This window comes from Pelmatolapia mariae, linkage group LG5, assembly GCF_036321145.2.
Source record: "Pelmatolapia mariae isolate MD_Pm_ZW linkage group LG5, Pm_UMD_F_2, whole genome shotgun sequence".
Lineage (NCBI taxonomy): Eukaryota > Metazoa > Chordata > Actinopteri > Cichliformes > Cichlidae > Pelmatolapia > Pelmatolapia mariae.
The window spans coordinates 3,915,647-3,930,256 of record NC_086231.1 but is presented as its reverse complement, the minus strand read 5'-3'; the positions used below and the strand labels follow the sequence as shown (position 1 = coordinate 3,930,256).

The window sequence follows — 14,610 nt, the reverse complement described above, 5'->3', positions numbered from 1 at the left end:
TATATACACACACAAGGTAATCAGGTTATGACACACAGGAGGGGAGCACAGCTGATCCCAGTTCACAAGATGACAGGAAAACACAAGCTAACACAGTGATAACAGACACAGACCTTCAAAGTAAAACAGGAAATTCACAAACACAAACTCAGGGACACGAACAAGCACCAGGGGAACGACACAGGAAATAAACCAAGAACTGGAAACCCTGAGAATGAAACCTACATACTAATAAAGATAATCATGAAGAAATTAAACATCAAATCGGCTAATAATAATAAACATAATGCCAAACACAAAAAGCTGGGTCAACGACCCAGCACCATGACAATTACATACTTGTATACATGTATGTAATATGAAGAATTACACCATAAGGGTAAAGGGATTTTGAAAAAGCTTGTGAATCATTCAAATCATGTCAAAAATAATGAGAATTATTAATCAGATGTTAAATGTTTTTGATGAATGTTTTTGTCAACTGCATAAATCTTTGACAGAAACTTAAAGCATCCCACCAGTGATGCAACTTGATCAGAGTGGTTGGTTGAATGAAAGACCAAGAAATAAATGGATCATTAATATTTAAGGTATCAGCATCATTAACATCATTAACTTTGGAACATCAGTTTTTGTACTTCTTCTAATGATGAAAACTTTAAATATGTGTTTGCAGTTTCAGTTATAGTTAAAAATGAAATATATATGGACAGTTATCAAGATGTGGTACCTTAAGTTGTGCAGGGTTTTAAGCCGTATGGAAGTGAGTGATGTTATGGCCTTTCTTTATGTTCACAGACTGTACAACACTACTGACACGGACAGATGACTTCTACGTATTATTGTTCTTTACTCTGCTTTGGGTTGCATCTCTGTTTGCTTCTGCTTCTTTATTGTTATTTAGTAATTTTAAAATACAGGATATTTGCTTCCTCAACAATGCTCTCAAGCCTTTTTTTAGCAAACACTGTAGCAATCAGACCTGATTCCTTAGCCCCACTCTCGGCTGGAGTACCGGCTTACCTTTGCTGGGCACCACGCCCACCTCACTGGAGAGGCCTTCACAGATGTCGTGGCAAGCGGCTAGAGGGGCTGAGGGCCAGATTGGCCCGGTCTCCAGGGACTTTCCTGATCCAATATGGATCGGTTCCTAGACTTTCTACATCCTTGAGTTCCCTGAACCCTGTTCATTCGTGGCTACTACTTGTTGCCGACTTGGATCAGGTGTCCTATCCCCATCGTTCCACTCCCCTTGATCTGCACTGGAAAGGTGTCAACCTTGGGAATCTGCGGCATCTTGCACAGATTTCACCTACATCTCCCGCTAGTGCTTCTACAGACCCAGTTCCCACAAGAATAGGTCTGGTGAGCGCAAGGTCCATCCTGAACAAAAAGTAACTTTTTAGGTCCCAGAGTTTGGACTTTTTCTGCGTGACTGAAACATGGATCTCTCTGGGGGAGTATTTTAACACACATATTTTAACCCCCCGAGGTCCTTGGGGCATGAAGGAGGCTCAGCAACTGTTTATAACTTAAGTTTTGACTATAAACAGCTGTCCCTGCCAGCTGTTTTCTCCAGTTTTGAATGGAACATAGCAGTGACATGCTTGTATTATACCAGGGCCTGTGAAAAAATAACAGAAATATCCAAACCGGTGTACGCCATAAATGGGTCCCATATTTATGAAACTTCTTTTCAAGTCTGGTGCAAAAGCCTTAAAGATGGTCCATCAGCACCATAAATAAATAAAGAATATTCAATTCAAATCTACCTGATGTCGCACTCTAATATAAATACAAAATATTCAGTCTTACATCACTGACCTCCCAATTGTACAAATTCAGTGGATGCTAACAATGAGAAGCGCAGTTACACACATTGGTCTTACTCAGAAATACATCCTGGCTTATGAGACGGTTCAATAGGTACTCTGACCCAGTGCTGCATAAAAGGGCAAATAGTTCTGCTGCATTTGGAAGTTTCAGCGACGGAAATACAAAAAAATACTCGAGGAGAATGACGCTCCACATCATTATTCCCTTGTTTTACACCCAGATATATGTTCAATAAGATCCATCACTACAGGGTTCAGTTAAACACAGCTAACAAATCACATGTTGCAAGAACTTTCACATTACCTGTTTAAAATAATAATACTGAGTAGTCTTTACTCACTCTATAGAGAGAGAGAGAGAGAGATATGTATGTATGTATTTTTTGAGGTTTGCATGCTTTATCTCAGTGAAGTTAACTAATAAGAATTTACAGTGTAGGCATTTCTCCCATTAAGCAACTTTCAAAATATATAAACAAAACATAATTTTCTAGTCTGGTTCATGCAAATAAGGAGGGGATTTAGAATTTTTAACAAATAGGTCACCTGTAGGAAGTAGATGTGATTTCTGACTGCACAGAATAGGAATGGAATGAAGGTGACATCACTCAGTGCAGCAAACCCATTTTCAGTTGAAAAAGTGAAAACTGAAGATAATCAATTTACAGCACATGCGCAGCTCTCTCTTTGTCTGCTGATACAAGTCAGTGCAGCTCATTCTTTCTCTCGCCCTCATATGACAGTAATCAGAATAAGACTGTACTTAATTAAACTGTTGGATTTCGGTGTTTAAGTGAATGAATAGCCTATATTAGTCTCCATAATCCACGGCAAAAACATGGTTTTCTGTTCAACCACTTATTGTTAACAGGATGCAAGTTTAAAACTCCTGTAATTACAAGGCCCAGCCCAGATTACGGTCACCCCTCCAAACAAGGAATCCTGTTGCTCACCAACCAATTATTTAAAAAAGTTTTATAAAACACAGAAACAAGAATAGAGACAACACCATAAGCCAAAACCACGTTTATTTATACGTCACATTTCACTACATAAACTGAATGTGCAAAACAGAGAGGATAGAAACATGAGACACGTGTGGGTTTACAATGATGGAACACAGTGAAAATAACAAAATTAAACTCCAGCAAAACAAGAAGCAAAACAAAAGGAGCAAAGACAACATGGAAACATAAAAACCCCAAAAGGTAAAAGAAGAAAGCAAAGCAGCAGCGTTCCTGAACCGATGTTTCAGATTAATGTCAAACAGATGTGTCATAAAATATGTCTTTATAAATGCATTTATTTTATTTTGTTTATTTATTGTTGTGAGTTATTTTTCACACACAAGCAAAGCCTGCGAGTTAAGTTGGTGATATTCCCACATAAGTAATCATCCTAAATATAGTAATATGACATTTTATCCAAAGTTTATTGACTTGTTTTTTAGGCAGCTTAAATACAGTTACAGTTGCAGAGCACATGTCTGGACACAAAATAGTAACTGTCAGAATGAATCCAGGACACCGGCGTTTCTTTCCTGGTTTCTAACGCTGACACTGGCAGTCAGGATAGGCGGTCACACGAAGGCTGTTTTCAGCTAAGTTAAACCAGTGTTTCCTGTTGCAGGTACGAGCGTGTCACGTAAAAGGTGTGGAGCTGACAGCATCTGACCAATCACACTGATTAATTATTGTGCCAAAGGAAAAATAATATTTAATTTAATAAAAATATGAAGATGTTACACACATAATACATAATGAAAACAACCCAGTAAGACAATAAATCAGCTACGTGATAATAAAATCACTGTGGAGTATAATTTACTCTCAGCAGCGATCAATGAATGATCAGACTGAAAGAGGGACTACAACAATCAAATTTGACAATTTGATTTGAAGCCTACAGCAAGCCATCCAGCTGTGTAAGTTAACAGAGAATCTGGTAATCGAGTATTTTATTAAATTAATCTTTAAAGGACAGTTTTAGGTTTTTTTCAGCTGCAGTGCCAGTGATGTTTAACACTCCGAGAGTAAAAGATAAAAACTGAAGTCTACGTGCAAACTGCACATAATTATGCGCTTTGTTTTAGGACTGGTTATTAGGCTGATGTTTATAAAACAATAAAACTAGTCTATAATCATTTCTTGGGACACTATTTTTTCAGAGAACTGACAGGAGAGTGCGTGGTAATTTCATACCTGCTGATTTATAATCGCCATAGTAACCCAGGTAAGACGTGAATCACATTCGCAGAAAACAAAACCTTGAGATTACCAGGATGAAACAAAATCCCACTTTCTAGTAAATACTAGTGGCAGGTGTGCCACAGGTTAATCACAGTGCACCCTGAATGGATTAACGCTGCATCTGAGTGGAGAAGCTTGCCTTAGCTGTAGGGCTGAACATCCTCAAGTCATATCCTCCTGAGACCCCGCCTGTTCATTATGTCCTCTGCAGTGGACACGCAAATCACAAAAAGTTACTCTGACAGATACTATTTACCTCAGTTCTCAGGAGGATATCAAAGTGTGTTTCTGCAGAACAGTAACATTTACTAAACCGTTTAACTTATCGTTCTTTATCGTGTTAATGGGGAAAAGTAAAACCCAACGGCACAGCAGACTGTGTGTCGCGTTAAAGCAGATACGCATCATTAAAGACCAAATATTCCCCACGTTTATTTCCTGGCATGTCTGCAGCGGCTCCTGAAAATCAAGTCTACGACCCATCTGTTTGACCGACAGCTGTTATAAAACAGTGTTAACATCACAGATGATAAAGACAAGTGTTGTCGTCTGCGCGGAGAAGGCAGTCTGTATGAGGCTGATCCAGCTGCACGTGTCACACCTGTGTACTACCAGTGAAATAGCTCAATTCAGCTCAAGAGAATGAGCAACATACCACCGATCTGTGAAGTGGAGGCTTCCCAGGGAGTAGAAATCGACTTCCACTAAAGCACAAGTAACAACAATCTATCATACTGAGACCGAGGCAGCAGAGAATAAATGGGACTGAAACATGCGATAGTTGAGGAAAAAGGATGTACAAAAGGATGTGAGGAGGCAGTTACAAAGACAACACCTTGCATTTCCTGTTTGCTTCAATCCAAATTACTTAATATTTTCCTAAAATGTTTGAGACTTTATGTCTGCGCCTGACAAAGAGAAGGTTCCTTTTTACAACTGTTCAGGATGTTAGAAAAGAACTCAGGATAACACAGAGGCACCTGAAAGGCCTCTTACTTATGGTCATTGATTGGTACTGTCAGGGAGTTCAGCCTCTGAAGGACACAAGAAAGTTGCATCACCATTTTATTTAAAGTGGATATGTTCAGTAGGGTGTACATATTGTGCAGCACACACAAGGTACTGGTGTCTTCCTGTTAAAAGGAAGTTCTTTTGTCCCACCATGGCCAAGTGCTACTCATAACATGAAGCAACTTGTGAATCAGGTTATTTTTATTGAACATATTTTCTGTGAGTGAATGATATCCAAAAAATAACCTTGATTTGATTTCAGTTAAATCTGAAGAAAAACTGAATTGGAAAAAAAAAAAATTACACACTTTAACTGGAGCAACACAAATTCTAAAAATTAATAGCAAGATCGTGAAAGTTTAACACTAAACATTCTTACGTCCTCTCTTGGTTGGCGTGTTGGATGCTTGTCCTTGCTTCCGTTTTCCTGTTTAATATTAGAAAGATGAAATACAGTAAGTAAAGTAAGTATTGCACATGTTACCAATTTTCAGTAAAAAGTATTGAACGCATAAACGGGGTGCACTTTTAGAAACGTATTTACTTAATTCAAATCAGTTTTATTTATACAGCAGTCGTCTCAAGGCGCTTTATATTGTACAGTAGACCCTACAATAATACATACAGAGAAAAACCCAACAATCATATGACCCCCTATAAGCAAGTACTTCGGCGATAGAAGATCATAAAAAGTGTTCAATAGAGTGATGTTAAAGCTGACTGAATGCCGATCGCAGCCCAATAGCCAGTCCCTGATCTGCCACAGGTAACAAAAGCAGTGATGAGTAGTCAGGATGTAGCTTCCACTTCTCCTGGTTCATGTTTCTACAGTAGACTCACCGTGGCGATTGTTTTAAACGGTCTTTGGTCTGGTTTTCATCTTTGTTTTGTGTTGTAGGCTTTGTGTTCATAACTAAATACAAAAGTAAACACTGTATGTGTGTCCTCATTAGGATAGGGATGTGTGGGACTGTAGCCTCGGGTCTATACTGTTATATGGTATTTATGAGACAGTTTGTCTCAGGTAATTTTATGGTGAATCGCAAAAGTAATATAATGTGTAGTATAATGACTTACTTTCTCCTGGGAGTAATTAAGTAACATACTGCATACTTCTGTGTAATACATTACTCTTACGAGGTATGATCTCAATGCTGATCATAGCAAAGAGAGGAAATACCTCCAACATGCACAAACATTTGACCACACAGCATGTAATTAATTTGCACAAATAGAATGTCTTTGGTGTGCTGCTAAGAAATGGTGGTGACCCTTAAAGCAGATCCAATGAAAACCCAACGATATTGATAATGGCGTCGGAATCACTAAACTCTTATCAATCCCCATTCCTGCTGTCAAGTATAAATACAGTAAGAGTCAGAGATGAAAAAATAATGACCTTCCCCAGACGCCATCGCAGTCGCATCTTTGGTCTTCAGCTCCACCTCCACGGGGTAATGGTCACTGATGCCCCGGACCTTAAAAATTTAAATGACAACACAGACGCTCTCCTTTCAAATGCTGAAACCGGTTAAATCATTTCTATCTTTGAGCTCAGAAAAAAACGTGAGTCTCACCTCCTCATCGGTCAGCTTAAACTCTTTCTGAAAGTTGAAAGACTTGGCCGAGTTGGGGACGATGGCATTCAGCATAGTGTCCCCATACACCACAATTCTGTTTGACAAAGAGGAGACACGTTATTTTTAAACAGTTAAGAACTTGATTTCTTTCTGTATACTTTACAGTGTGAAGCCCCAATAGTTTTATCTCTGTTTTCTGTCTCAAACTGAAATTCACTGATCCCAATATTATTTCTCATTAGTTGTCAGATGCTCTCTTAGAAAAAAGAATCTTCTTTAAAAATAAAAAAGGACACTTTAGCCACAAGTTTTGGCATGGTTCAGCACACTAAAAGACCCACAAGCAGACAGCTACCACTCAAACACATTTACATCTGTTTATGAACCAAACACACAAATGTTTCACACATAAATCAGTCACTCGTCAGTATTTTCCTACATGAATTTGTTTGTACTCTGTCAAATTATGAAGGTTTATTTCTCATTTCCCCTGTTTCTTGCCTTAGTGTTGTTGGCTTCTCTCTTACATAAAAAAATCAGACCAAATAAGTCTTATTTACTAAAACTCAATTGTGAGAATAAGTTTGGGATACAGAATTAAGTAAAATTACATCTATAAAAACACATTTTAACAGCTTTACTTTAGACGATTAAGAGCCTGAGACTACTGAGACTACATACCTCCACAAGCTATATTCATTAGTTCCTTTGCACAGTATGAACTTCGAATTTCTTCACACAGTATGAACAAATTTAGACCTGATTACTTTATTGTACCCACAGGTAGACTATTTCCTTTTGGTCATTATGTACAATTTTCCAAAACACCAGAAGGCAAAGAATACTCAGAATTACAGTCAAGTAAATAAATGAATGAAATGAAAAAAATCATAAAAATAAAATAAAATACAATAATCACCAACTTCTCCATTTCACCCTGAGGTGAATGCAAACAGAAGCATAGACACAAAACTGGCCGGTGCCCACTTGTCCTGAACCTGACAGGGATTTGGTGTAAACATTCATTTTTGTGTATTTTAGTAAGAACATTTCTACTGAAATATTAATCATTTGGGCAAAAAGTCTTCCAATTTTTCTTATTTCATTTTAGATATATGTTTTTAAATCTGTAACACAAAATGTCCAATTTCACCCTGTCTGTCAATAGTTAAGAATTCTTCCGAAAATTCCTGAATCCAGATCCAGATCAGTTCTAAGTTAGATCAAGTAACACTTGTTTCATGTATATCAATCCATCACCTTCTGAGTAGCAAAAAAATCAGACAAAGAAATAAACAAGCTGAATTAGTCACATAAACTGCTTTATGGAAGTAAACATCTTTTTGTTGTTTTTGTCTTTCAATGACACTCACACCCCAAATTTCTTTGAAGCATAACGTCTTCATTAATTTCTTTTATTTAATTAGTTGTACAAGTATCTTCCTCCATTTGAGCTCTTAGCCTGCGTGATGTGTGTCACCTGTCGTAGGTGTTATCATTTTTGTTGCTAGCCGTGGTGTCGACATCGTCAGCAATGAGCCACTTGTAGGGAGGAGAGCAGATGCGGATCTTTTCCTTCTTCTTCTTGGAGAGATAAGGTCCATCTGCATTAAAGTCCCCCAAAATCATAATGTTCTGCAGAAGAAATGAAAATGCCAACAGAGAGCAGACTCGCTTAATACAATGACAGATGTTTCTTACAGCCTGTATGTGGCGCTCTAATGTTTTGTGGTATTAAGGTATTCTTATTCTTAACAGCACAGAGATTTATCCCATGTTGAATCTTAGTTCCACTTTGCTGTTTATTAGCTGTTTGGTTAGGTTTAGGCTGTCATGGTCAGGAGTCTGTGGACTCTGGGTTTATGTTTTATGTTCATTAATATTCAGTGGTTTTGTTAGTTTTGGGGTATTTGTTATCATTCCCAGCATTTAAGTGTTCTCTGTGCCTCCCCTGTGTAATGTCGAGTATTTTTGGCTCTATGTTCATGTTTTCTAGTTTGCTTTCTCAGTCTCATCTAATTAGGTTCAGCTGTGTCTCCCTTCTGTTTGCCATTCCTTGCTTCCCTTTGTGTGCGTATATATAAGGGGTGTCCAAATTCATAGGCTGCATCCTCCTGAGGACCTGGCCTTCAGTCTACGTGGCCGGGTCCTCCGAAGGCCGGGTAGGCTGGAAGTAAACGGCTGTGAAATTGGACGGTCTAGCCTTCAGTTTTGCGTCACCAGCTGTATCAGTGGAGTTTAATAAACTCAGCCATCTGCTCCTTTCTGTCTAAAATATAACAAGACATTGGCGTAAATTCTCGACCATCTCACACTTCTGTTTAATCAGTTTTTTGTTTGACGTTTATTCAGCTGTGTGAAAACTATAACTTTAATCTCAGCCAAACCGATTTACTCACGAACAAATAAAACACTGAAAAAAGCCAAACAATAACATTTTTATGTTATCTAAGTGACTTATATATGATGTTTAGCCTGAGTAGCGAAAGACCGCGGAGGGTTCACTGTTATCGCTACTACAAACTACTAAGTTTTCTGCCTGTAAGAGAAAATATTCTGATATATTCTACAAATATTCAACAAGGCAACAAATTCCAGGTCATTTCATGCTCATACGTGTCACAAACCAGGTCTCATAGTCGGACCTTAAACTTACTGTAGTGTATGTAGTCAGTATAATCACTGCATGAGTGAAGAGATACAGTATGAAGCGTTTAGTACAAGAAACCAGACTGAAAGCAACCACAATCCAAAGAAGCAATCCCAAGGAGGAGAGTCACACAGCAGCTAAGCTCTAAGGGCTTCTGTAGAGCTGGCACACCTGGCCAGGTGTTGCTAGTGTTGATTATTAGAAACAAGCCAAACCCTCTCTTTATTACAGAGACGAACTGTGACACAGGCAAGCTGGAGGAAAGGCAGGGTGGAGTGGGTCATCATGCATCTTTGTATTTACAAGTGTAACGCCCCTTGAAACAACTGTTGTGTTGAATTTGCTCTATACAACTAAAACTGAATTGGTCTGAATTTTTAAATTAAAACATAAAACTTACATCATTTTTCCATTTCTTCCTGATGTCTTCAACCACATCATGCAGCTCGTCCAGCTCCTTCGGAGTGTCATCTGGCTTTGTGTGGACTGGGATCAGGACCAGATCTTCAACAACTGAAATAAATAAATAATCATTTAGTTCCATTAAAATTTTTTTTATTTTTTTTGTTCCAGACTATAAACAACAGAGTTTGTTGATATCACATGGCGGGTTTGGCCTATGCTTTCTAAAACCTCAAAATTAAGGTTTCCCTTTTGTTTAGTTTGTTGTATTTAGATGAGTAGGTGGAGTGCTACACTATCAGGCATCACTGTCAGGCTCAGGTAACAGGCTCCCTCTGTAACATGTACAGAGACAAATTGATAATAATAACAATTTAATAATAACAAATTTAATTCCTTTCAGAGTGATGTAATTATGTAATTGTATTAATTGAATTGGGTGGCACGGTGGTTAGCACTGTTGCCGCACAGCAAGAAGGTCCTGAGTTCAATTCCAACATCAGGCCGGGGTCTTTCTGTGTGGAGTTTGCATGTTCTCCCCGCGTTTGCGTGGGTTCTCCCCAGGTACTCCGGCTTCCTCCCACCGTCCAAAGACATGCAGTTTGTGGGGATAGGTTAATTGATTAGTCTAAATTGCCCATAGCTGTGAATGCGGGAGTGAATGTGAGCACGAATGCTTGTCTGTCTCTATGTGTTAGCCCTGTGACAGCCTGGCAACCTGTCCAGGGTGTACCCTGCCTCTCGCCCTATGACAGCTGGGATAGGCTCCAGCGCCCCCCGCGACCCTGAAAAGGACAAGCGGAAGCGAATGGATGGATGGATGTTTCTATGGAGGGCCAGGAGTGACAAAATGAATTAATTAAATATGCCATTCAATAATGAATTAAATGTATCATTAATTAAATAACATTTAATTAATTAATTTCTTTACTGTAAGTAAAGTTAAAGTAAAGTTACTGTAAGTCAGTTAAAGTCTCAGCTCAAATACACAAGTTAAAATGATGCATTTGTTCCAGCTTACAGTTCATGTTATGCACTGCCTAAAATAATGGTTTTGTGAAATTTATAAGAAGTATAATAACTTAGTGTGGAAACTTCTCTACTGACTCTGTATTCATGTAAAGAAAATGTGGACGAGGTTATACTGTTTCTAACTGAAGCTCAGTACAGACGAAGGCGAGAGGTGTATGCTGCTTCTTCATCTCCCCTCTCTATGCCCCTGTTTAAGGGTACAACACTGATTAGTGTGAAGTAAGAGACTGATAAAATACCAGGATTCAGTCATCAAAACTGGGGGCAGACTTTCTGGACAAACAGTACTCCACAAATGTTCCAAAACATACCAACAACACAAACACAGTCAATGTGAGCAGTTCAGTTACTCGAGTAGGTGAAGGTGAAGTCCGGCACCTATGGGACACCTGTCAATCAAAGCCCAGTCTCCAGATGGTGGGAAGTAGTCCTAATACTTTGTTAATGTAGTTAGAGATACCTAAAAATTCTACCTACTTTACTTGAGTATTTATTCTTAATACAATTTTTCACTTTTACTCCCTACATTTTTAAACAAATATCTGTACTTTCTACTTCTTACATTTTCAAAAGGAACTCATTACCTTTGGTTTATCTAGCGTTTATTCTCAGGGGTTAAAGTGGGCCGGAAGGAGTGCGGGTGTATTACAGAATCTAGCTAGCGCCTTAGAAGAGGAGGAATCATGAAAGGAGTGATGTAGAAGTGGCAGGTAATTTTAAATGCAGCGTAACAGAGTTAGAAAATAGATAATGAATTTCCTCAAAATTGATGTGCTTTGTGAATAGTTGGAGCCACCTGGTGGACAAATACCGCAACTGCAACTGTTAAGGTTTTTTAAATCTCTTTGACTGCACATGTCCTACATTACAGATTCAAACTGAGTACACTCATTAGAATTTGATTTCAAATTTTAATAATTTTTGTACTCACATGTACTAATATTATTTTATTATTATATTAATATAGCACACGTTTCAGTTAACTATGTATATAAATTTAATAGAATTTTCCTTCAATGAGTTACTCTTTACTTTCTCACTTTGAGTGAATTTCAGATCCTGTACTTTTTCACTTTTAAATTGTGTAAAATTAGCTGCTTCAGTAGTTTTAATGGAGCTTTTCAGCACAGGTATCTGGACTAATACGTAAGTAAAGAAAGTCTGTTCTTTAGATGGCTCGAGTGAAAATACAATAAAGTATGACAAATTTTGTACAGATGCTATGAAGGCCCAAGCTGTTTCTTTTTTCTTCAGGCTGTAAACGTGATTCATTGTGCTGTAAATTTTAACTTTGAGTCTGTGGGCACTAGCATGTTATTGCAGCTAGTCCTTAAGTGGCCATCAGAGGAACTGCAGTGTTCGGCACTTCCACTTGTTTTGTTTTGTAACCTAAAGAGTTACTGAAACACAGTAAAAAGCACAAACCTGTAGTTGGACAATCGAAGCGCAGGATGAAGGGCTCTCTGGCAAAGGCATCTTCATCTCCAGCCTGATTATCTTCATACTGGTATGATTGCGTCAGTGTCACTTCATCTGGTCTAAGAGATAAAAACATGTAGTCAGACATCAGTGTGTCTGGCCATGAATCTCACACTTTGTACACATACATTCACACAAATTAAAGTCTGATTCACAAATCACTGAGATGTTGTATTAGAGTGAACTTAGCCTCACACACCTGTAGAAACAGACATACTGCTCCTTGTAGGTGTCTCGTCCCAGTTGTTTGCTGGCAGTTTTTTTGTAGGGGTGTTCTCTGTTAGTGCTGAGGAAAACAGAAGCAACGTAAACATGCAGTTTTCTACATAAAGCTATTGTGAATAAAATAAATGAAATTCACACACTATCACTGCAGGGAACTCACTCAGTTTGGTTGAGTTCTTGAAGTAAAGTTTCCATGGCTTTGCCGCTCTTATCCACCACCTCCAGCAGAACAATCACACTGTACCGAGACATGATCTGGAGGAAACACATCATTTAAGTGCTGCACATTTTGTCATTGGTGTTGTATTTCAAGCTTTCTGTTATAAAAGTAAAATTAATATTACATCGGTGAGGTGTTTGATGACAGTCTTGTTCTGGACTTTCTTCTGTCCCAGGTTCTTGCCATTAAAGGCTGCTATCTTCATTCTGACTTGATTCTGAAAGAGATAATTAACTCTGTTTAAGACGATAAATGTGTGATGTATTGTTCAAACTGCTGCTGAATCAAAACAGAGGAAGAAAATGGAGAAGTGCAGCAGAAAAAGAAGAACTCAAAGTAAAGGGAAGAATGAGAAACTAAAGATTAAACACTGAAAAAACTGTGGCTGGTTATTTTGCAACATGTATATACTAAAATAAGTCACTGATGACTTTCAAGCTACAATTTCCCAGGTGAAGGCCTCTACTTAACAGCACAGGAGCAACATCTGGAATTGAAAATGGAGAAGTTCCAGGCACTCCAGTTCCTCTAATGCGGTTTCTCATTGCAGTAACATTTTAAACATGAAAGTAAGTGAACTGATGGACATGAAGAGCTGGAATTCTTACATTTTAAGGTTTCCATTAAATGTATGATTAATCCTTATAACGGTTTCATAGAGCAGGGATAATATATTTTTTAGGTTGTACGCTTGTTTTTGAAAAAAAAAAAAAAAAACATCTATCACATAATATCCCGTCCAATGTAGCTACAACATGAAAGCCTATTAGCCATAATGATTTAAATATATTTTATTGGAAGTGAAAACGACAAGACCTCTGAGGAATTGCTGGGCTGTATTACATAATGATATGTGATGACTGTTAAACCGTATTCTCACTGCTATATCGAAAAACCATCCTGATAACTACCATTTTCACACACAACATTAATTAAAACTGGAGCTTATTCCAAACTAGTCTGGGCATTCAAAGTTGTGTGAGGAAGTCGTGTGTGGTTGGGACCTGCTCAGAATAAATGGATTCTCACTGGGATTTTTGTAAATGATTTTATTAGGTCATGGGTGCAACTAGAAGTGCTGTTAAATACAAGTCACATGCACAGACAAATGGAGAACATTCAAACCTCACACAGAAAGCGAAAGTGAATATTTTAAAGGTTTGTATGACAGAAATAGTTTATCATTAATGATGAATATTATTATATGTAATATTCTGCTCTAACCACTTTAAGAAGAGCAAATTATACTACTTTCAAATAATGGATATCTTATGAGTAAGATCAAATAGTGCCTTGTTTTATTTCACCTGAATAAAAACTTTTTAACTGAGGGATTCCCTGAATGCACATTAATTAACTGGCAGGATTACAATCATCAGCTCTTTGTTCAGTCACTGACACTGTGGGTTTTCAAACATTACAGCAGCACAAACAGCAGTACTCAGGTTTCATTTTGACTCTCCTTATAATGAAAGCAAAAACATATTTTACTGATTTAAAAAGTGAGGATTTCTAACTAACGTAGATAAGCATTCACTTTATAAAAGTAATAAAACTAAAAATTACAAAGTAATACTCACGAGTGTGGCTAAAACAGCAGAATGAAAAATGAAAGAAGCGGCTAATCTGCCAGCAAACAGACTGAAGCTGACTTCTGCAGAAAACAAACTGTCTAAGCAGCAGGAAGTTCTCAACCACACACGCACACACACACACATCTGTGTCTGGTATCAGCAGCGGTGTTTCCTGTGTTTGCATACAGCTGTAGGCTTTATCGTCAACCCACAGCGCTCTGCTGCAGTCATTTGAAAATGTTTGCCGTCAGTCAACCTAAAATACCAGTTTCATGTTCAGTGGCTGGTAGACACCAATAGAATTACAAAAAGTTTAGTCTTTATGGATATTAGGGACATGGCTGCTTTGACTG

At 38.0% G+C, this 14,610-nt stretch overlaps 1 protein-coding gene across 1 annotated transcript; it reads right to left on the bottom strand.

Annotated features, from left to right (window-relative positions):
• Window positions 1-2,879: 2,879 nt before the first annotated feature.
• Window positions 2,880-14,329, bottom strand: LOC134627361 (deoxyribonuclease-1-like). Its single transcript, XM_063473372.1, has 10 exons — window positions 14,264-14,329; window positions 12,808-12,900; window positions 12,624-12,718; window positions 12,438-12,524; window positions 12,185-12,297; window positions 9,726-9,838; window positions 8,156-8,310; window positions 6,673-6,769; window positions 6,495-6,573; window positions 2,880-5,522 (listed from the first exon to the last, which is right to left on the bottom strand). Exons 2-10 carry the CDS (start codon window positions 12,886-12,888, stop codon window positions 5,461-5,463), a joined length of 882 nt encoding a protein of 293 aa, XP_063329442.1. The 5' UTR covers window positions 12,889-12,900; window positions 14,264-14,329; the 3' UTR covers window positions 2,880-5,460.
• Window positions 14,330-14,610: the final 281 nt, after the last annotated feature.

Bases quoted from the DNA above. Each gene is read 5' to 3' on its own strand.
- LOC134627361 (XM_063473372.1), bottom strand. From the start codon at position 12,888: ATGAAGATAGCAGCCTTTAATGGCAAGAACCTGGGACAGAAGAAAGTC. The intron at 9,839-12,184 runs GTTTGTGCTTTT...TATTTATTTCAG, and splicing joins CTTCGATTGTCCAACTACAG to TTGTTGAAGATCTGGTCCTG. The intron at 6,770-8,155 runs GTGACACACATC...TTTGTCAAACAG, and splicing joins AATGATAACACCTACGACAG to AATTGTGGTGTATGGGGACA.